Source organism: Melanotaenia boesemani, chromosome 3 (assembly GCF_017639745.1).
Source record: "Melanotaenia boesemani isolate fMelBoe1 chromosome 3, fMelBoe1.pri, whole genome shotgun sequence".
NCBI classification, from domain to species: domain Eukaryota; kingdom Metazoa; phylum Chordata; class Actinopteri; order Atheriniformes; family Melanotaeniidae; genus Melanotaenia; species Melanotaenia boesemani.
In genome coordinates, this window is record NC_055684.1 from 19,188,019 (window position 1) to 19,212,603 (window position 24,585).

The 24,585-nt window shown below is 39.3% G+C and overlaps 1 protein-coding gene across 3 annotated transcripts in view; it reads right to left on the reverse strand.

Moving 5' to 3' along the window:
- The window catches only part of LOC121636218 (membrane-associated guanylate kinase, WW and PDZ domain-containing protein 3), a 148,124-nt gene extending 126,446 nt beyond the window's left edge, over positions 1-21,678 (reverse strand). The window contains exon 1 of one of the 3 annotated variants that reach the window (XM_041979517.1): positions 20,727-21,669. In XM_041979517.1, the coding sequence (XP_041835451.1) occupies positions 20,727-21,033 (307 nt within the window). In that variant the 5' untranslated portion in view covers positions 21,034-21,669. Of the gene's footprint in view, positions 1-20,726 lie in introns of all 3 variants that reach the window. The other 2 variants (XM_041979516.1, XM_041979518.1) reach the window with 2 other exon arrangements.
- Positions 21,679-24,585: the final 2,907 nt, after the last annotated feature.

A 24,585-nucleotide genomic window follows, 5' to 3' on the forward strand; every position in this document is an offset into this window, starting at 1 on the left:
ATTTCAACCATAGTTAAGAACAATATTTTCAGCTAATGAACTGAAGAATCAGGAGCTGTGTTCTGAACAGTAAAACAAAAAGAGCTTTTTATTACCTTTCACGTTGACTGGATTGTAATAGTAAGCATAATGTACAGGGGGGTGGGATTATGTCATTTGTGATTAACTTAAGTGCAAGATTTCATTTTGCTTCATTTAATGATGTACTTGGGGAAAAAAGTATTCTCAGAGGTGATTTCATGCAAAACTGACAATGACAGCAGTAAAACAGAGATAGGTTGGGTAGAAATACTCATTTTATAATACTAAAAGGAGGTAGAAATGTAATTTTCATCATATGTATATTAACATATGTAAGTTATGTTTCACGGAAACTAGCTCTACTGGCCACAACATCAGTGTATTCCTTTTCTTTGCTATTAATTGTTCATATGTCAGCCTGTAGACAGCCATGATCTCACACACACTATAATGAAATTAATAGCAGTAATGTCAGACTTTGATTCTAGTTTCAAAGTAAATAAGCTATCATTCTTCACATGTTTGCTGGTAATAAATTTTACCTTGATGCACAGCTGAACAGCCAGCTTCCATCATCACCACGGTTTTGTGTGTGTGTGTGTGTGTGTGTGTGTGTGCGTGCGTGCGTGCCTGCAAAAGTGAGCATGCTTATGAGTGTTTTAGTAAGGAAGTCTTTTTGGATTTGTTTGATGGCACTTTCGTGTGTGGGTGAATGCCAATGGCAGGGCTGCTCAGCCAGGTATAAAAACAGCCATCCAGACAGAGTGAGGCTTGAGGTAAGAGTCAGCCATGTCAAAACACAAACTGGCTCATTCTGTAATGAGTCAGAGGAGAGATCATAATGCCACACTGCATCATCTGGCCAGAGGAACCAAAGCACAACCTCAAAGCCCGGGATGAAGAGTAACAATTTTTGATATGGCACATACCTCGAGTTTACAAAGTTTGGCTTTCTCAAGAATAACACACAGATGTACTCACATGGATATACTCACAAGTAACAGGATTACACAAATACTTTCCATTAATACTTAATAAGGAGGTGGAGGATGGTAGAATTTTGAATCCATTAAATATTAGGTAGAACAAACCGAAACCCACAAGTAAGTTAAAATGGCTTAATTTTGAACCATTAAGTTTCTTTCATTGACTGATTAAGTTATCATTAGTCAATAACCTTGATTAAGCAGAATTTGAAGTACTTTATTCCCATCACATCGGTACAATAAAGCTTCGGTTCACACAGTCACCTCACAACAAAAAGGCTCTTTATTTGAATTTCGAGCTTGTCTGTGTGGAGTTCGTAAGATCTGGGATGGCTCAGTTGAAAGAGTGGGTCGTCCAATGACCAGAAGGTTGGCATTTCAAGTCAATCTGGTTTTGTGTCCTTGGGCAAGACAGTTCACCCTCCTTGCCTTCAGTGTTGACTTCGGTGCTGCTTCAGTGTTCGGTGGAGGTCAGAACCACATTTGTGTCAGTCTGCCCCAGGGCAGCTGCAGCTGTGGCTACACATGTAGCTTACCACTAGCAAGTATGAATGAGGAGTTAATAAATAATGGATCCAATGTAAGCGCTTTGATTTCCGTCAGCAATAAAGCACAAAATAATCCATTATTATATTATATTGTCTCCCTGCATGTTGTCAAATTTTCTCCCACATTTTTAAGACACAATTCCGCTTGATTGGTCACCTTTTAATTAGCTTTAGACACACATGCATAAGTGTCCATCTTTGTGTTAGTCCTATGACGGGCTAGTGAACTGTCAAAGGTTCCACTTCCAGTGTCACCTGGGGAATGTTTGAGCCACCGATGTACCAGATAAAGTGGGTATAGGAAATCAATTTTAAACCATTTTCCCCAAATCTGGCAATCATCAGACCACCTCGCACAAAAGCTGTCATATAGACCATAAAGGGTTCATCGGACACAGCCAGTTAAAGTTTGTGGCAAAGCTTTTAAAGAATAAGTAAGATCTTATCTCTGCTGTTTTCATCTAGACATCCTATATACAGTGGCTACAAGTCCATACGAGTCAGAGTTGGCCCAGAGTGAAGTCTTGGCCTGGGGCCCTTTCCTCTATGTCATCTTCTCTCTGCCCACCATCCTGTCTGCTTTCTACTGTCAAAAAACTAGATGGAACAAAACCTTAAAGAGAGATATTTTTTAAAAGGTGTAAATAACTTTGCTGGATTTTGTAGCACAAAGTACTACTGCAATTGGCAAAACACCAATTAATGGTTTATTTTCAATAAGAAAATAATCATTATCTGTTAATAAATGAGAACTGCTAAAGTCTGTGAAATGTGATCTTCTCTGAAATGCAGCCATGTTATTGGATTTTATTTACATTTTTCTCTACAAGTTTTCCACAGTCTTCACCACAAGTGGCACAGATGGTTTTATCAAGTTTTCTAAAAGTTATGATGGTTTTTCAACCACTGAAACCATTTTGTCCAGTACAGCCAATCTAAACTGCCGAACAGAAGGGGACCATAAAAATAATCTGGAGATTAAATTATCAAGAAAACAAAGTTAATTTCACCCCTTGAAAAATAAAATCGTTCATAATCTTGATGGTTCATCAGGTGTATTAATCTGTATTTTAAGGCAAGGCAAATTTGTTTATGTAGCACATTTCATACATGAAGCAACTCAATGGGATGTGCCTTATCAGGTTATTTGAGCTTCATTATTGGTTAAAATTGATGTTCAGATCTCTAAGTCTGAACAGCAACTGTGTAACCTATCTCTGTCACACAGCAGGCCACAACTTGTACAAAGAGAGAGAAACCACAGAATCAGCACATCTGTATCAAAATATCTGCGGTAAAACCAAAAAACTGTGTTGCATCACTGGCATTCCGCATGAAATAGCATACAAAGACCAAAGTGCAATACAGATCTAAGAACAGAAAGTCTTAAGGTAACAACGTTGGATTGATAAAATCTCACTGGCTGTTTTGCTGACCAAAGAGGATAAAAGCCCGTGAACATCACCTGCTTCTTTGAACACAAACAGGTTTTACTGTAATATGGAGTCGTTGTTGACCCTGAAACAGAACTTAAGTTTTACATTTTGTGCAAAAGCATCTCTAAAATCTTAAGGTCTTTTTAAGTACAGATGCATTAAAGAAGCTGTATTCCAATGTGAGAAAAAAATCTTCACGGCTCTTAGATTTTGCAAAGCTGTCAAACCTAATTCTTAACGATGACGGCTTTTCTTTTGATCCACGATATACATTTTAAAAAAGCTTATTATTTTTCCTTAGAAACAAGCGCTTCTGTTATTTTCTTTTATGTTGTATCTGAGGAACAAATAAATATTATGGAATTTCCCTTCTTTTTTTATTTATCCAGAATATAGAAATGTGTTACTGATGATGGCAGTTAGCTTATGCCAGCTTGTTCATCAGACAGTGTTTATCTTGGTGCTCTGTGATATACTTTTCACAAATTCTAAGTACCTGACTCATCACAGCACACGGCACGCTAACTCGGGTCTGTTTTCCTGGACAATGCGTAGGTTTAGTCACTGCTGTATTGTTATTTTTAAAACCCACTTTGGGAGCACTTCCTACATATTGAGTTTAAATTAGGCAGAAATGTGGAGACTAAGCATTCATGGCTGCTGACAGCCCTTAAAACGTAAACAGTCAGTAAAAAATAAGCAACATTCATTATCAAAAACTATATAAATGATAAATAAACTTTCTCTCAACACTGTGTTTCATGTCTCATTATATTTCTTACAGTTAAGAACTGCTGGATAGGCTAACTGTTCCTGCTGCCCGCTGTTCAGTGTCTAGTATCCACTGCAGCCATGGTTATAAATTAATTCAAGAAACAAGCATTCTGAGGCATGATCACAGCGTGACCTCAAATTCAACTCAGCAGTTTCAATAGGAATTTTGTTTTTCTCTTTTAAATTACTAAAATAAAAAAAAAACTCTACAAAAAAGAAAGAAGAAAAAGTGTATCCTCATTTTGCAGAATGAATGCTTCATACCTAAGAAATGAATCACATTTTAACTTTATATTATATAAAATCACATTACATTATATTAGTATTTTAACCAGATTACAGGGAATTGACAAAAACCCTACACTGCAATCAAAGAGGAGAAAATCAATTTTATCACAGCAGCTGATTAAAATGACTAAACCTATCGAGTGAAAGCTGGAAAGGTCTAACTGTGACCTCCAAAATACAACCGCAATGACAGCAGAGAAAAAAAAGAAGTTTTGCTCTAAACCAGTCCAGTGCCTAATATTTACAACACTTGATCACAATAAATTAACAGCATGAAAGCGTCAGAAAACACATGTTGAATAAAAAAGCACAGTAGGCTAAACCATAAGGAGAGAGCCAAAAGCAGCCAAAGATGGAAAATGAGTAACCGGCAATGACCCAGCCTACGACAGCCAACCTCACTGTTAGCAAACTGATCCCCACACATAAGCAACATGACAACACAAAATCAAAACATCAGTTCACGTTTAGCATATCAGTGAGAGCAGCAAATATTTTTAATATGAAGTGATGTCTAAAAGTAATCCCCAGCATCTCTGTGCTCTCAAGGGAATAAAGTCATTGGGAAGAAAATCTGTTGTTGTAAGCCGCCAACAGCCCGTCAAGAGACTCCTACTTCTGCCTTTAGTGGGAAATACGAGGCCCAAACTGATATATGCTGCTCTGATTAATGTTATATTGTTGGGAGAGAATGAGATGCCTTGTGGATGAGGCAGCACAAGCAGTAATAGCTACAGCAAAAAGCAGCATTACAAAAGCATGCAAACAGCGAATAGATGGAAAAACATTGTCTGCACCTTATTTCAAAGGGCACTTTTTATAGTAATCCTTTGTGTTTATTTTACATATATAATAAAGAGTTAATATTGAAAAAACTGAAGCATTCTTGCATTAAGCTTCATATGAAAGATGTTGTCATGCAGCTCTGACTGAGAGCTTTTCCACCACCAGCTGCCACCACTTATCTCTGCTTGGTGCACTTAGAAACTGTTGTGAGTCACATTATTGACAGGAGAAGGCTTGAGAGGCTGAAAATCATGAGCAACTGGATGTTAATCAACACAAACCATTATTGATTTTGTTTAGGTATTCAAAAATTAAATGTGCTATATAACAATCTAATACTAACAATATAATCACAAACAGTGCTTTTTGTATGCATTTTGTTTGTTTTTTTTTCTTTTTCTTTTTCTTTCAGGAAAAATCAAAGAGCAAATATATAGAGTGCATAAATTGTTGGAAATGTAATTGATTTCCTATATGTCAGGAGACAGTTTCATGCCACCTTATTTGGATGTACTGGTGAGAGTTGCGCAGGATGAGCTCTACATCTCAGAACTGAAACACCACACTGGCCTTATGATACCTTTGCAATATAATGCAGTGGAAGGCTGTCACATGGGTTTCTCTTCCTGAACATCACAACTGTATATTACACAAGAGAGTTAACCACAGCTGTTAACAACCATGGCTCATCCATCTGTCCCTTCCCTGATGCCTGCCCTTCATCAGTCAGGAAGGCTGCGTGAAGCCGTCTGTAATCAGATTAGGCAGTGACTGGGTAACTAGGTTTCTGCATCCACCCATCATCCCATCCCACTGTTAACAACATCTGCGTCATGTGGAGGACCATGTGCATGCTGCGAGAGAGAGAGATAATGCCCCAGTGTGTGTGAGACAGTGTGTGTGAACCAAAGAATTACAGCTATCCATTTACAGTGCATTAACAGGTCCTGCGTTGACAGCCAGCATCGTCTCTGCAGAAGAAATTAAATAACATCCACATCTATCAACGCAGAGACACACTCCAGTTATCTTTAGCCTTTGTAGGTTTAATACAAGTTGCATGCAGGCTAAAACTCATTTTTAAAAATGTACACAATTGCTTTTTTTTTTTCATGCCTGTAATGGTTTCTTTCTTGGCTTTTGGGACATCATAATTTAACCTCCCAGTGCTTACATCTGTGGTCCAAATGCATTTCAAAAGTGTTACATGAGAAAGACTTGAACAGACTGAAGAGAGAAGCTAAAGATAAAAGCTGGGCAACATACGGCCTAGTTGAGACAGCTATTTCAATAAATTAAAAAAAGAAAAATACATTACCACTGCAGTTTTACAGTATCACTTTTAGTTATGTATCTTTTATTAATTTATCATAACATGCAGAGGAAATAATAAATAATTTGTTGTGGTATTCAAATATGAAAAAAGACTAGATGAAAAGAGCCTGCAGTACAAACTGTGTTATCACAAAAACAACATTAAATAATCCATGACAGTATTTGATTTTCAACAGAAAAAGGCAAAGAAAAGGTGTTTATCCACCGAAAATCTGGGGGAAATATACTGATTATCCAGCCTGGACCAAAAGAAAAAGAGAGGCTTTGATGACATCACTGTGTCATTAATGAACCACAATCTAACCGGTCTAATCTATTCCTGCAACTCTAGGTTATTGTGTTATATAGAAAGTAGTGCAATGGACTTAGATTATCTCACACTTGACACAGAAGCACAAGAGAGGGTACATACTGATAATTAGGTACGCCAAGATAACCCGGAGACACTGAGCACCTCATGTTGAGCAGCCTCTGGGAGCCGACATGCACGCTCCTCACCTGGTAAAGGGCTCTACAGCCACTCAGATGCTGCCTTCTACAGCCTGGCCTGATCCATCCTGTTTCAACCTTAATGTCTCATTGGCATTCAGTCACACGCCTGCAGCAAGCAGCGAATGGAAAGCTTGGCACTCGCTCACCGTTATTAAGATTCTACAAAGCCAGCCGTTCCCCTGCTGCCACAAGCACACAGCGAATCACACAGCCAAGGAATATTAAAAGAGCTGGGGAAGGGATGAGAGTAACAGCTGGGCAAGTCAGTCACACAGCAAAGACACAGACAGGAAAGGGATATTGTATAAAATTTGAAAGATGGGTCATTCACAAAGTTTAGACAGGCAGTTGGTTATCCACTGCTCAGACTGAAATATCAACAAAATTTCCCAGGCCACTAATTCAACACTGTAAAGACGTAATCACAATAAGCCACATGCAGATACCCCTATTAGCGCACCCTCTGTAGTCTGTAAAACAATACCGTGGCCACTTCATGATCAGCCATATTACTGTGAAGCCTCCCATCATGAGCCACAGAAATAGCACACCACAGGCCCATCACTACTGCCTGTTTAACGTTCGTCCATCAGCATCTGCCCCCCAGAATCCAAAGCTTCTCGCTAATCACCTTTTGAGAAAGCAGACTAATTCAGATGTCAAGGCCCATTACCTGTGAGATGTCTGGAGGTGACCACAGTCCCCCTCCTTGCAATGACAAACACCAATTGGAGGATAATGCACATCTGGATAATAGAAAGGTGGGAAGTGACAAGTGTGTAGTCAGTGAATGCAGTTGAAAGGCAAGTGAAGAGATTATTGCACATTCAAGTTACTATAGCATAAAAATAAAGTCCCTCATGCGCTGGGTTAGTCAGCCGCCATACGGCTGCTGAGCTTCTGATAAAATAAACGAGATTCTCAGACTGAGGAGTGGCGCCTCACCAGCCATCCCCTCCAATCTGACACTGACAGAAACGATGCTTATGCAAAAGACGGACCATGCCACACTCTTATCTAGCTCTTTATGTTGTTTTGCCTCCAAATTCATCTTCACACTTATAGAATGTGACTGATTAACTCATAGAAAAAAGGCAGAGGATTTTTGTGTACCTATATCACAAAAAGATCTTTGAGTGCCTGGCGTTATCTTATTTTACAATTTATGGGTTTGTTTTCCAAACGATACAACACCACCACCATTTTTACTGTACATCACTTTTCTAATACTACAAGTTTCTGGGGCTCTCTGACAAGTATCCCACATTTACTTGGTGTAATGCATGTAGAAAACCAGGCATGGAGCCACACACAGTGATGGGCAAACAGGGGCAGAAATAAGTGTCCTCCACAAAGTAGGCAGAAGGAACAGTGAGTAATGAGAGCCAACAAAATGCAGGTCAAAGCAAAAATAGCCAGTTTCAGTGCCCATTACTGATCCTCTACTCAGTCAGCATAAAAACCCACCCCCAACTTCAAATCTGTCACAACAAAATAAAAATTTAATTATTTTAAAAGCCTATAATAAACACAGATTTACAAGGCCTGGATTAGAATTAGTCATTATATTGCTGTTTGCACACTAATACGCATTTAAGATGACAACTGAATCTGTAATTGGAAGAGAGGCTGAAGGCACAGGGAAAGAAAAATAAAGCCCAGAGAACCCCGACTGATGAAAAAGGATATCCTTGAGGAAACTGTAGAAACTGTAAACAACCAAATGCTATTTGTATGCTTTATGGCTTTTTGGCCACTGCTATTGTATGCTACTGCAGACAATGCAATTAGAGAGACAAATCTCAAATGTTAAGGACACAACTTCCCATAATGGGTTTTTTCCATGCAGCACAGATTTGAGTTGGAGAGATTACAGTGTTTGCTTGTGCTGATTCCCCATCCACTCACTATCCCTTGTCCCTCTCTTTCCCCACACTCACTCAGTGCTGATTAAGCTCTGGCAATATGACCATTGTCCAGTATTTCTTGCTCCTCTCTGGGGTTATATAACAAAGAGAAAGCAAAGAATTGTGCATAGGCTCAGCCAAACAATGCTACTATTTCCACTTTTTGTTGTAGCATCATCTTTCTTCATATACTTACATATATGGACGGACAAACGATTATACAGAAATTAGTGCTGGGCAAAGATTAAAAATTTTAATTGCGATTAATTGCATGAAATGTTACAATTTAAAAACCTTTTTTTGTGCAAAATGTCCTTTTACTTTAAAAGCAGGCCTACTGCTACATGAAGAAAATGCAGTAAACTTTAGTTTACAAACATTAAATCAGGGATCTGCAACCTGCGGCTCTGGAGCCGCAAGTGGCTCTCTGGACCTTCCACAATGGCTCTTAATACATGGCTAAAAATGCTAAAGAGCTAACTAAAGATTGTAAATATAGATATAATAACAAATGCAGGTTTGTGGCAATTTGTCAGTTTTTTTCATGGAATAATTGCATTGAACTTTCCCAACGTAATGACACTACAAGTAACAGTACTATTTTTTTTTATCTATTTTTCTTGTCATTAGGTTGGAAACGATGGGCTTTTTTCTTTTTACATAATTTTCACAAATATCTACAACCCATAGAAGAAAGTTTGTCTACTGCAAAAATGTTATGTTTTTTTTTTGTTTTTTTTTTTTTAAAAAAACCTAAAAATAGACAATAAAATGTGGTACTTCAAAATGACAACAAATTTCCTATAGTACACAGGTGTCAAACTCCAGTCTTCGAGGGCCGGTATCTTGCAGGTTTTCATTGTTTCCTTGATTTAACACACCTAACTGAAATTAATGGGTTATTGTGAAATAGATGACAAGAAGCTGGTGGATCCATTTGATTTTATTCAGGTGTGTTATATCAGGGAAACAATGAAAACCTGCAGGATACTGGCTCTCGAGGACCGGAGTTTGACATCCCTGCTATAGTAGATATTCATCAAGAATTCGAAGTTGTCTTTTCTCAAGAGGTCTCGTAACATTTGCGGCCCTAAACGAGTTTTATTTAGCTGGCTGATGGAAAAATGGCTCTTTGGATTGGAAAGGTTGCAGCCCCTGCACTAAACAAATCAACAGATTTAGCAGCAGTTTTCTCTTTAAACAGCAGCAGTAAAAAATAATTCTTCATATATATAAAATCAAATATTTTAAAATCAAATATTTATGACAAAGAAGGATGAAATTTTCAGGATTTACTAACTAAAAAGGTAAAAAGTCAGCAGGATGAATTTAAAGTTATGAAGCTGCTTCCTTCTAAACACAGAAGGAACAATATGTGATGAACATCAGCATCAGGTGAACAGACAGAAAGCAGGATTAGATTCTCACAGCTTCTAGATGGTGAGGAGAGAGAAATATTCACAATATGCACAATAACGTCCATCCATGCACCTTTAGTGGTTCATTATCCAGATTTCTTGCCTATAAATTCTTTAACTTTGCATTATTAGCTTTACTTTTTAGCTTAACCTCTTGCACCTGCACCCTCAGCTACTGGGAGTTAAGGGGTTAACATCCAGTTTTACGGATGTAACGTCAGGTCTGTAAATGTAACTATAAACATGTGTGGTATCCACAGAAAGTCCAGAATCTCAGCTAACAGCTCAGTAAAACCATTTCTATCACAAACAAACACAGTTAAGACAACAAACAAACAATTAAAAAACCAGGTACACAAAGTCAGACAAAATATGTAAACAAACTATGACTCCCTGTGTCCACCCGACGGCATGACCACGGACAAATGACACCTTTACCAAAAGCTCACATCTCACATATTCCAAAACTGTAAGTTTCATCTCACTACGACCAAGATTTACCGAACCAGATGCAAAATAAGACCCAATTTATGCACGCCTGTAAAACATTGTCATAAAATGTCTTACCTTTGCTGTCTTACCTCAAAACCTATATCCACCAGCATAAAACCCCATCTTTTGGGAGCAGTTTCCTGTCCAAAAATCACAATTTTCTACAGACAAAGAGAAATGTCAGTTCTTTTTCTTCTCTCTTAACCTCTTGAACCCTAGGGTTTTTGGAGGTGTCAGAAACATTGTGAATGTTCATATGCCTGTGCAAATTGTGATAAACCATAGGTAAAAATAAAAAAATATCCTCGCCTAATTGTTTTTTTTTTTTTTTTGTTTTTTTTTACACAGATGAAAACATCATGATAGAAATCATTCTGTGCATAAAGATACCACTGCATGCATTCAGCAACTCCTTGACTACAACTGTACAAAGTTTCATGAGAATAGAAAAAAGCTCATAGCTTTTATGCAGGTTTTAGTGTGGATAGTACCAGGCGGACTCTCCATTTGGCCACTTGGATACACAAACTATGCCAAGCTGTGTCTGTATTTCCTCCAGAGCTTCTAACACAGTGTATTTGTTTTTTTGTCATTTCTTGGACATGTTCATGGCTTTTATCCTTCGTTCTAAACGAATAAAAAGTCAAAATGAAGCAAAGAAATGAACGCTGTTCGATACTCGCTCTTTCCGGTGCGCCCACGTGCATAACTGCAGCAAAATGGCAATGATGCTCCTTTGTTTACACGCAAGCATTTATAACTGACAGATAAAGTCTCTTTCAAGTGTAAGATATCATTGGTAAGCTTGTAAGATGTAGAGTTTGACTAGGCCTGTCGCGATAAGCAATAAGTCAATTAATTGAACGATAAGAAAATAAGAGCACGATAAGTTTGCCGGCCGCGATAATTTTTTTTCGTCCCCCCTTTACCATAGACTGTGTATGACAATAGGTTTCACTATGGAGTATTTCGACTAAACGCTCTGGTTTCTTGCGGAGTGATCTCTCTAGTGTCACACTTGACTGCAGCATGTTGCAGCACGAGCCGGTAAGCCGCATTTGTTTTGCACGGCTGCCAACACGCAATGGCCGTGAGACTTGCGTATTTAAGTGGCTTCTCACGCTCTCGCGCTAAACCTCCGATTCTCATGCTGAAATATGTAAATAATAGATGCAAGCATCTCCTCTTTTATTGTTTCGCTGCTTCCCACATGTAAGCAGAACACACACATTCTAGCTTACGACGTCAGTACAAAGCCCCCACTTCCTGGTCTACCGTAATAACCCCTGTAATCCGCAGGCACATTACGCAAATAGAATCAGCCTATATACTACCGTATATGACAAAATACACATTAAGAGCAATGCCGGCTAATCGAGAGGTTTGGGAGGATTCCCAGTGGGCCGCATAACTTTTGGGCCGGTGTCCCGGCGTATGTGAATGTGGTATCCCAGCTAACTGCTGGGTTGTAGTTACTTATAAGGCCAACAGAGGGCAGAATGACTTTGTTTCACAAGCAGTAGATTTTGAAGAGCAGAAGAAGAACACGGGTTTTTGTTCGATGTAAAGTGCTGAAGTTTGGTTCGTCATTAAAACCGGCATGCTTGTCTACTTGTCTGGAGTTTATTTGAAGATGCAACAGTGAAAAAGGCGCTTTTATTTATTTAGTTTATTGACCTTTGAAAATGTGTACTTGCATTATTACGGCATATGTCACTATATTAGTTGAGAATGGTCTCAAAATGACACATTAGCGCTCTGCGCAATATTATCGTTTATCGCGATAATTTCTGAGAAAATTTATCGTACAGCTAAATTTGTTATCGTGACAGGCCTAAGTTTGACCAAACTTTATTTACACTGCCAAGACCCACAACAAGACAACAAAATGGGTGTGAATGGGAGCATATGACATGTTAGCGCATGAAGCAGTTTCACGATTATGGATTACTACGCTGTGAGTTTTGGTCGAAGAACAATGTGGATAGACTGAAAATGACCACAAAAAGGTAAAGAAATAAAAATATCGCTGTTTGTGAGAATAGCTTTGGGATTTGGTGCTGTATTTGGTGATAAACATGCTATCTGATAAGGCTAGCTGTGATATGCGAAGGTTAGCTTCGTGTTTGTTTTGAGACTGACGTGAGGAGCTTGGCGAATATCTTTTTATGCTTGGTATCATATGAAATTGCAGCTTTTCTAGTTTCATTTGATACCCAACATGTTGGGGTGAAGTGAACGGATCACGCGTGTTGCATTTTGTTTCGGGTGTTACTCGTTATGGTGGCGCTGTTGTTTGTGGCATATGTATATTTAAGTTGTTATTAAACAAATACTTTGTTGACTAAATGCACTTGGAGACTTGATTTAGTGGCATTAGGTATTCTTCTTTGAGACACATTATAAATAAAATATCCTTACATCACTAAAGTAACTTTTTTACACACATGTACTTGTGTTTACACCTGTTGGACCCACCGTTAATTATTGCCGTTAATCAATTAACACGATAACACTGCAATAACGCATTAACATCACCAGCCCTAATATAAATATATATGATAGTTAGGCCTGTCACGATAATAAATTTAGCTGTACGATAAATTTTCTCAGAAATTATCGGGATAAACGATAATATTGCGCAAAGCGCTAATGTGTCATTTTGAGACCATTCTCAACTAATATAATGACATATGCCATAATAATGCAAGTACACATTTTCAAAGATCAATAAACTAAATAAATAAAAGCGCCTTTTCACATACGCCGGGATGCCGGCCCAAAAGTAATGCGGCCCACTGGGAATCCTCCCAAACCTCTCGATTAGCCGGCATTGCTTTTAATGTGTATTTTGTCAAATACGCTAGTATATAGGCTGACTCTATTTGCGTAATGTGCCTGCGGATTACAGGGGTTATTACGGTAGACCAGGAAGTGGGGGCTTTGTACTGACGTCGTAAGCTAGAATGTGTGTGTTCTGCTTACATGTGGGGAGCAGCGAAATGATAAAAGAGGAGGTGCTTGCATCTATTATTTCTCCATTCGACTTATTTACATATTTCAGCATGAGAATTGGAGGTTTAGCGCAAGAGCGTGAGAAGCCACTTAAATACGCAAGTCTCACGGCCATTGCGTGTTGGCAGCCCTGCAAAACAAATGCGGCTTACCGGCTCGTGCTGCAACATGCTGCTGTCAAGTATGACACCAGAGAGATCACTCCGCAAGAAACCAGAGCGTTTAGTCGAAATACTCCATAGTGAAACCTATTGTCATACACAGTCTATGGTAAAGGGGGGACTAATAAAAATTATCGCGGCCGGCAAACTTATCGTGCTCTTATTTTCTTATCGTTCAATTAATTGACTTATTGCTTATCGCGACAGGCCTAATGATAGTAATTCCAGATAAGAGTTTGCAGGTTCTTCCCGTGTATGCATGGGTTCTCTCCGGGTTCTCTGGCTTCCTCCCACCCTCCAAAGACATGCACGATAGGTTAATTAGTTATTCTAAATTCTCCCTTGGAGAGAGTGAGCGTGTGAATGGTTGTTTGTCTATCTGTGTTGGCCCTGCGACAGACTGGTAACCTGTCCATGGTGTACCCTGCCTCTCACCTGTTAAAATGCTGGGATAGGCTCCAGCTCACCTGCGACCCATAATGGAATAAGCGGTCAAGATAAGAAAGTAGAAAGAATTCCAGATGGACAGCATTTTCAACATGCTTAAACTGGGAAGCCATTCTACCCACCTCCACTCAGTCCCTCAGTTCAAGCCTAACTACAGAGAATTTATTTCACATTCACAAGGCAATCACCGTGAAACACTCTTCATCACCAACTCAAAACACACAGTTCCAACTCTAAGTCATTTTATCAAGTATGCTGTTTATGTTGAGAAGACTGTTGCAGGTGCTAGCAGAGTGTTTGACAAGAGTGGTGCCAATTTGATTAAAGTGGGAATAATGAAAGAGGGCTGGGGACCAGGAGTCATGCTGTGCTTTTTCACTCCAACCTCTCTCTTTACTCTAGTTCCACCAGCTATCATGCATATACACATGCACACACATCAATGGAGTTTCTGGCTCAAAAATTTAACTATGGAGGAATTGGGGTAGGGGTAGGGGAGAACTTTATAAATGTTTGTTTTGTAGTGGACCTATGCATTCTCCCATGTTCCCATGTCAAACTCCCCTCCTCCGCCCCTAAAAACCCACTGTAAGTAATGAGAGAGTGGGCCTTAGACTAGGATGCTAGGAGATGTATTGTCACTGACAAAACCAGTTGAACTTGATATTATTTGTTATTAAAGGCATTACTTAAGCTAAAAGACACGCCTCACACTGTAGATACATACAGATTACTGTACAATTCACATACTAAGATTTATCCAGTTTTCCATGATTTTTTTTTATCCAGTGTACTTAGATAGTGTGTGTTTCATGTTTGTATAGGTTTTGGGGGGTCTTTAACCTTACTGTCCACTAACATTTAGAAAATTATATCACCATGGGGACAAATTACTGAGTTACCATGGGGTTGAGACTAGTTTTTGAGCTGATTGTTTAGTTTAGGATAAAAGCTGGATTTAGGTTTAGGTTAAGGTTTGGCACTTATTCGTGATGGTTTAGTTTAGTATAAGGGGCTAAAGAATGCACCGATCTTTAGTGGAATGTAGAAGCAAGTGTGTGCATGTGTATGGTTTTGTGTATGTTTGTGAGGTAAAACAGCGGCCTGACAGCTGCCTCAGGCACATACTGGAGATGGTTGATGAGAGTCACGAAGGAAAACAAGATATATTTCAGCAAAATGCTTTTTAGGATGATGCAGTGAAAGCAAACAGACTCAAAAAGTATTAATAAATAACACAAATATGAATTAAATGTATTCTTGCTGTACTGTATCTCTATAATTCAAAGTGAATTAGGAAGGATAGACAAAGGAGAGCAGCTGAGATTAGTAAATTGCATTAAGGAGTCGTTTGGGTCAAAAATATCCTGCAAACTATCATAGTTAAATGATGTGGAATCTGCTCTGTTGTTACTGTTTGGCAATCTTGGCCAGGTGCTCCTATGCTGCCTGATGAGCGTGACAACATGCCAGGAACACCATGGGATTAACCTAACAGAATGGCTGGTTTTACTTGCTGTGTTTCTCATCTCAAATACCAGCAGGGGTTAAGTATTACCACTGTCACATCATCAGCACCTGCCAGGAGTGAACTTTATGGCAATTTCCAAACCTCTTTAGTCTTATATTCCCCTAAACCCCCATTAAATGAGCTCAAGTCCCTTTTCAACACAACCACCTGTCACATTCTGAATATTTTTCTCTTTTTTGAAGAGTTGTAGAGGGTTTAAACTGGATATATTTACCTTATACCTAATACATTGTAATAGACTGAAAAGCAGAGGATGACATTGACACTACACTGGCATCACCTCTAGCACCAAAGTCCCTCAAAATAAGTCAATATCTTTGAGCTAGATTGACACAAACAAGTGCTGAAACAGACACTGAACCCTGCCTTCAGGATACAAACCAGTAACTAATTCTTTGTTTATGTAACTAATTCTTTAGTTCAACTAATTTAACTTATTACTCAGTTGCTAACAGGTAGGTGTATCTGTTGCAGTAACCATGTCATAGATTGCAGCACAGATCTTACAATTGTTTTGTTTTTTATTAATTCATAAAAAGATATTTTTCTTTTGTTCATATTAGCCTTAACGATCATGTTAGTGTTTGCCAGAGACATGTTCTCCTTATAGGAAGTGTAGGAAATGCACTTAGACAACTGATCAGCAGTCGTGAACAAATCCACTGCATTGACTGATGAACAGCATCCTCTATTGAGAGTTGTATGACAACGATCTAAGTTTAAAAGAAAGTAAATAAATAAGTAAACAAACAGTGAGTGGACCTTGAGGTGGGCTTTTTTTCCCTCAACAGAAAAAAGAATAGGTTTCTACGTAACAAATCATTTTAGAGCAGGGTGAAGATCAAGTCTGCTTGAGTTTACTAATCTTCCAGAGTGAATATCTGCTTCTGTTGTTGTCAAGGTTGTCATTGTGCAGAGGAGCAGTTTTAAATGGAAAAGACTGGCTGTTCCCATATAATCATATCTAATACAAGATTAAAAGCAGATACAATGCTCACTGTGATAAATATCTTTTGTGAAATTTTCTGATGGGTGGGTTTATTGTTTTCATGGCGGTTAAATGAACTGACAACAAGGCAAATTTGGAAGGTTGAAAAAACACACTGAGTAGTCTAAAAGACTGCAGCCTGCTGTAGAACTCAGTCAGGGATGATTAGAGTGCACACATTTGCATTTGATGGTGGGAAATATACAAAAATACTTGCATAGTTTTTAAAGTATGTCCATAGGAGTGAAGCTGTGGTTTCAGTACACACAGAAGCAGTATACAGGATGATGCAATGCCCTGAAAGTCTCTGGTTTGACAAGCTGCATCTTCCATATTCTGTGTTATCTACAGTTTAGTATATTATTCATTGTTATTACTGCAGTTCTTTGGTCACACTTTTTTCTCCAGTCAATTGAGATTAAAATGATTTCATTCTAAGGGCAATACACACTATTAAAGTCATTAAAAAATAAAGACAGTCAATTTTCAAATAGCAGATCAGCATGTTTGGTACTAAAGCATAAATAGGAAAAACAAAAAAAAAGCATGTCTGAATCAGAATTTAAACACATCTATGCAAACTATAACTTTAAACTAAAAAAGAAATCTTATTCAGCTTTAAATGTACCAGAGGAGCAGCATAAGATGGCTGTACCGATTTACTCAGCTCACTGTCAGAAACATCTGAGGCTAGAATAGATATCCCAAGTCATTTGACCAGATTCCCTGAGCTCCTGTATTCCCACACTAACTCTAAAATCTCCCCTTTTTCTTTTAACTGCCACCATAAATCTCTTCACATTGACAAAGCATTGCCTGTCAAGAGCATGATTCCATTGAGGTGTACTTTTTGGTATGAGAGGTGCATTAATGTGATTAACCCACACTCACTATTGCTGCTTAATACAGGGGCTTAGGGGCTCACATATGTGCATTCATCTTTATTGGCATGATTAATAGGGAATATTTTGCATTGTAAGCATAAGCCTAAAAATCTAACGTTGATCAGTAGTAGGAAATAAACTGTTAGAGATAATAGAATTAGTAGAGTTGTGTAAACTTAATCATGCAATTTGACTTCAGGATTAAAAGACAATTAAGAACAACAGTCTTTAAAGAAACAGATAAAAATAAACCATCCTGCAGATTAGAAATTTGTCATTATTACATAAACACTTACTAAAACCAATGAAAGGTAAAATGACTGATCTTCCAGACATAACACTGTTACTCACACACCCCAGAAATGTTTGAATATTTCACATAATTACAATTTTCTTTGAAGATTTAGGCCTAGTACCTGCAGTGTGTTGACTGTTAAACTTTGTGCATCATTGTCTCAATTTCAACTGTGACTGACACGCAAAGGAGAAGCAGAATGCATCAATTTTAACAAGATAGCTTGTTTACATTTGTTGCATATCTTCACACAACTAATATTAGTCTGCTGAAAGAAAATATGGAGCCTTGTTGCACCAGCTCCACTCTGTACTGCAATGCGAAATTATTCATTTGCTGTCAGAGTCGCATCATCCTTTCAGCTGAACATAGACGGCTCCAGGTTGTACGTATGTTTTGACTGTGCAGTGACTGCAGCTGTAAACATATACGAGGCAAAGAAAAATATAAACATGAGGCAGAAACAGAGTTGCATGATGCCATTCATGAAGCTTTTCATTAGACTTGTCTTCCAATGCTTAGCTGGGGTACTGGCAGAAATTACGGAACACAGAGATTCTAATGGAAGCATGTTCAAAAAATACCAGGAAAATGGGTCCATCCATAGCGTGGTAAACTGTCAAGACTCACACAAGCATAGTGTGAACGTCTTCATTTCAAAGCAGCAAAAGGGGATGTCTATGAGGATACATGTATGTGAGAAGCCTCTTAGCAGCCACCAGAGAATATAAGATGCACTAGAGGAAGCTATAGAAAACTTAAAGAAATGCTTTCTGCGACTTTTTCAGCTTGCATTCCTTTTCAATCAATAGCCGAGAAAGATAACAGCCCATGCCGAGACTTGCATCTCGCATCCCATCTCTCTCCATCCTTCCCTCAAATCCCCAATTCTTTCTTTACGTGTCGACACACTTCATTTTCCCTTTTGGCTGTCAGCAGCAGCAGAAGCACAAGAAACCCACCAGCTTCAGAGGGTGAGGCAGTCAGAGCACAGGAGGATATTTGGAAGTGTACAGTGGAACATCTGGTAGACCCAAGGACTCTGTCGGTTGCTGCCGGCACCTTCATGTCCTAGCAGGTCCTGGGCCTCCTGGTAACAGCTGATCCTCTGGCCCCCTACCTCCAACAGAGTGGAGAATCCACTCGCTAACTCAATTATGCAAGACATGTGAATTAAATATGAAGTTACCACACAGGAATCTATACACATAATGCAGATGTCCACACGTTAACAATATAATCTGACATACAACAACCCCATCTGCATGCTGATGCCAAGGGACTCTGCAGGGCCCTTTTTCAGAAACTGATCTTTGATAGCGTGTGACTGAGGATGAGTGTGTTCTGGCTATGAAGGGTAACACTGAGAAAAATATGTAATGAGAGATTTTGCTATCTTTGCCACCTATTACTTCCTTGTGAGCTTTAAAGAGCAAAAACAGCCTTGCGTGGGAGTCCAGCCTGAAGCCAAAGGCAAGGCAGATTTTTTTTTTTTTTTCCTCGTCTCTCTCTTGTTTTTCTCCTTCTGTTTCTTTGTGTCTCTCTTCCTGCTTTGCTCTCTCGTTCCTCTGTGCCCTTTATTAATCATCCTTGGTTAGTGGGGCAGAGAGCAGGGTGTTAGGAGCTCTGGGGAGTACAGATGCACAAAAGCCACACACACCTTCATGTGGATGTATACTAATAGGGCCAAGACTCATAAATCTAAGCAAACATTTTTTTCCTTTCATTTTTTGTTTACTTAGAAATGCAACCTAAGGTCTCAGCAGCTGCTGAAGATGACGCTGATGTAACCTTTTAATTATTCTCAGCAGTTGTCTATACCAATGATTCCCAAGCTATTTTCCTTGAGGATCCCCCTCATGCAAGTACTGAAAAGCCATGGACCCCCTGCCCCACCCTGAGCTGAAACCACTTAGTTTTATGTTTCCAAAAGTGAGAATCTCATCATAAATAATGTATTCTGGCTAAGTCCTGTCCTTCAATAAAGCCAAAGTTCAATTAACAAAATATAACATTACTTTTTTTCTTAAAATAGGGACAATATGTGGACATTAATTACAATGGCTCTGTGTTCAAGGCCTCTGGGACCCCCGGTTCTCTTTGGGGGACCCCCTTGGCGGAGGTCCCAGACACCAGGTTTGGAAACCAGTGGCATAGCTTTGGCATATGGTCAAGCAAAGTCATGTCCCACAAGATCCCAACAGTGCCAGCCTTAACTTGGGATGAACTATTGGAGTCAGTACCATCATCAGCAGCAGTTTTTAAACTGTATTGGGATGTTGAAGCTAGTTTCCTGAGAGCTAGCATGGGAACGATGAGACTATAGAGTACAACACAGCTAACCCCACCACCCCCATCACGTCTGTGGTCAGTGGGCAGCAACCTGAATAATGGAGGGATGAAATCAGCCCTTATTTCTATGCATGTAAGTGCACTTAGCTTAGATGGCGCCATCTGGGCTACATGCCATTATTACCATTATCACTCTTCGATCTGCAAAAGAAAGTGCTGAGAAAATTGGTCAATTAGATTTTATTGGGGGTGGTGGTGGGGTATCTGGGATATCATCTGGGAAGTCATAGAGAAGTATGGGTGGCCACAACTGAACTCCCACCATTCCACTTTTTTAAATGTTTCTAAGATTAATCAGTTTTAGATGATTTAGTAACTGTACCACTAGTTGAAAATGGTTCTAAAGGAAATAGTTCATTCAATAATAACTTGTAGGTGATCGTGTAGAAGGCTGCTGTTCACAGACTGACAGTAACCTGAGTGATAAGTCTAGCCTTGGTAATCATCATCATGAGGGTTGTTATGTTATGTTTGGTGGAAACTGGACACCACATATCAGAACTCTCATCTTACCAGCGGAGCTAATGTGAAAGCAACAGCAGCAATGAGAACAGAGAGAAGAGAACGCACCTGGTTTGACGGTCTTCAAGCGAATCGGCTCCCGAAAGTGGCGTATGACGGCCAGGGTGTCACGGTTTGTAAGTCCACTGACGGGCGTCCCGTTCACCTCCAGCAGAACGTCCCCGTAGTAAGGTAGCTTACCGACGTGACACACGAGTATGTCCAGTTTCATCTGACCCAGGTGGGGGAACTGTCCGAGCTCTGCTCCTCCCAAGACCTCCACAACGGAGCCAAAGTCTCCCAGGTTCCCCCATGACACGACGCACTCCACCACTTTAGTGGACCAGTGTTTCTTCTTCTTCAGCGTTCTGGACATGATCACTCTGTGTTCAAAGAATCAATCTAACTGATGGGAGTTGGCTCAGTTTGTAGTTGTTAAATGAGCGCGAGATGACGCGGCCTAATAAAGCCCCACGAGTTATTCTTTCGACCTGCTCGGAATTTCATCCTCTTGACATTTACGCGACTGATCTCCACCTGCCCATCTGATGCTGAGGTTTGACATGCCACGGGTCTGGTCTGCGGTGTGCGCTCAGTTGTCTTGGTGGCAATAATTCCAAGCGCTTCTTGTGCGTAAAGCAGGATAGTTGATAGCGCTGAGATGGTTAAAAAAGACGACACTATCTAGGTTCTACGCCCTCAAACGCTTCGCTGAAAGAATGTCCGTGCTTTGAATCGACTCTGTATGAGCCTTCCACGTCAAGAAGTCTAAACAAAATGTAAACAGACAATATCTGACTCACTCGATGGAAGATTGTGGAATGTCAATCGCTGAAGCGTTGTGCGTCTGTGAGAATTCCCTCATACCTGCGGGCAGGCTGAGAAAAACACGGTATGTAGCGCTGTTTACGCAGCTGAGATCCACCCCGTATTGGCCGTGCTCAAAGACATCTGCGAGCGTTTGTCTGCTACAGGTTTGAACACACCTGGTACCGCCAAGTGAGATGTTGCCAGGCTCCGAAACGCCCCTTTTACGCTCAGCAGCAGCGGTTTTTCAGACACTCATGTTGGCTCCATCGTCCGGTGTGTAGCGGTAGTAGTACAGAAGAAAAAACACACAGGTTACATATAAACAGTCCAACAGTGTTCGCCGTAAATGGCCGTCATCTTAGTCCATGTCTGAAATGGATCAAAGCAATATATCTTTTTCTTTTTTTTCAGAATTAACGGACTAGACTTACATATTATTAGAAGAAATATGTACAATATATATTATCTTAAAATATATTGAACAGTAATCCAAACGTTAAGCGTGCAAAGCAAATTTCACCCAATTAAGACTTCAAATTTGCAAAAGGAAAAAAGATGCAAGTATTCATGAGGATTTTTCCAATGACCATATAATCAGCGCCACCCACTGGTAAAATCACGAATCTCAGAGGATCTTCCATACCATGTTTTCAACGGTTAAATCTATCTATCTATCTATCTATCTATCTATCTATCTATCTATCTATCTATCTATCTATCTATCTATCTATCTTACTTAATATTCTTTTTTAATTTAACCTGATTATTTATTGAAATAATTTGTATAGCTGTGGGTGTACTAGCTACTAAAAAAGTTCTATTATGATCAAATTGTGATACTGAAATGGCTGTAGTTGTTCAGCTGACTCCTTTTATTCTTTGACATGTAATGCCATTAAAATGGCAAAGAATGATGTTTAAAAATAAAAAAGAAAAAGAAGGAAAAAATAGCCTCACAGCATGAAGGTCGCTGGTTGGAATCTCAGTTGGGGGGAGGTTTGAACCTTGAGGGCAGTGGCCTTTCTGTGTGGAGTTTGTATGTTCTCCCCATGTATGTGTGGGTTCTCTCCAGGTACTCCGGCTTCCTCCCACCGTCCAAAGACATGCATGTTAGGTTAATTGATTACTCTAAATTCTCCCTAGGAGTGTGTGTGAGTGTGAATGGTTGTTTGTCCCCAATGTGTTGGCCCTGCGATGGACTGGTGACCTGTCCAGGGTGTGCCCTGCCTCTAACCTGTTAATGAATGAATGATGAATGAAGAAAAAATAGAAAAACAGCTCTAAGTCATATTTATAGGTGCCTGTTAAACGGACCTTTAATTCAAACAGAAACCACACTTCCTCCAAATGCAAAGCCTACGCCTCAGAGTGCAGATTGTACATAAACTCACATATTTACATAAATGTCTGTGTGTTTGGTATCGTACACTAATATGACATAACACTCATTTTATCAGTATTTTCTGGTTTCATGATCTGATCTTGATGATAACATGCAGGATGGTTCTGGAGTGATGTGGAATGGAAGCTGATCAGCATTTGTCAGCATCACTCTGCATCCTGGGATAACTTGTGGAGTTTCATGCCACTATTAAATGTTGCAATTTGCTTGTGCCAAAACCTCTCAAATGCAGCATTATGGATTTTGACAATTTGGACATGTTGGCCCACAGGACAGTTATATGTCAGTGCCACGTTATGTCAGCAGAGCTTATTAGCTTTATAACTGGAAGCTGAAAACATGCCCTCTGTAATGCTTATGAAGCTGTAGTTGCTTCCATTTTTTTTCTATTTGGAATGTGACCCACTAGAAGTCTGAGTTTTAACTGCCACACTGGGCATTCTGATGAATAATTCATTGGCTTGGATGGACTGACGAGCAACTTAAATCCAGAGTAACCTGGGATTCTGCAGGGTTCTACATAGGATGGTCTTTTTCTTGGCGTCGAGACTGTTGATGGACTAGCAGTGTTCTAATGCCTAAATTAGCTGGCTTTTCACTGGCTTGACATGACTAAATCCAGATTATAGTTGCTTTGGCCATTTAAAAATCACTCCATGGTGTGCCAGGTTGCTAAGATGGCTGTTCTGTAATTATTTTTATCCAAGTCAAATCCAGCAAGAACATGCTCAATCAGTAAAGGCAAACACTGGCTTGTTTCAGTTCCAAATGAGAAAATCTTCTGCCTTTCTCTGTCAGCCATCATTTTAAATTTAATAATCCCTTTAGATTCGGACTACTGATTGACTCAACCAAACAATCTCAATATATTTTAAACACTAACATAACAGCTTAGTCAATGCTGAAGCAATTTCTAGCAAAGAGTGTCCAGATAAATAACATTCAAAGCAAATTATGAGAACATGTTTAATATTTTGAGTAATGGCTATGTAACAAAAAGGCTCTCTTTAAACATGCTTTACAGAATGTACAGGTAAACAAAGTCCAAAATATAACTCAAAAAAGCTAAACTTCAACAATGCAAAAACAGCAGCACTGGTTATTGCCAGAGCATTTACTGCTTAACTTTGGTATAAAGTCATAAGGGACGTTTTAGAGAATAAAACAAATGCACAGTATGTGTTAGGCTGTGTTGATGAAAAACACTGAATCAGCATCTGCCCACCGGGTGTGGAGCGCCATCAGGAAAACTTGCAACTCCCAACTTTTTGTATCATGCAGGAGGGGTATTAAAATCTACTTTGGCAAGCAGTCAGAAGTCCGTCAAAACAAGAAATTACTGCTAAAGTTAAAACAAAACGAGACACAAAATACAAAGGAACCAAAAAAAATCATGCTCAGGCTTTAGTCTCAGTTGGTTTTACCTTTGAAAGCCAGATCAGAGGAACAGACTTGGAATGTGCGAGAAGCAAAGATTGTTGTCAAAACATGAAAACAAGTCAGAATCAAGAGTGTGGGAGGAACATAAAATTCACACCTGCGTTACCACTGAGGACGTGGACTTTATGGATATCATCTAGTGCTGAAGGTAATTTTAAATAACTGCTAATTCAGTAAAAACACATTAGACCATGTTACACTTTGTGACATTATATACAAAAAATAGCATCATGCTACATCATACCATAGTTGAGCATGAACTTTTAATGTTTTTAC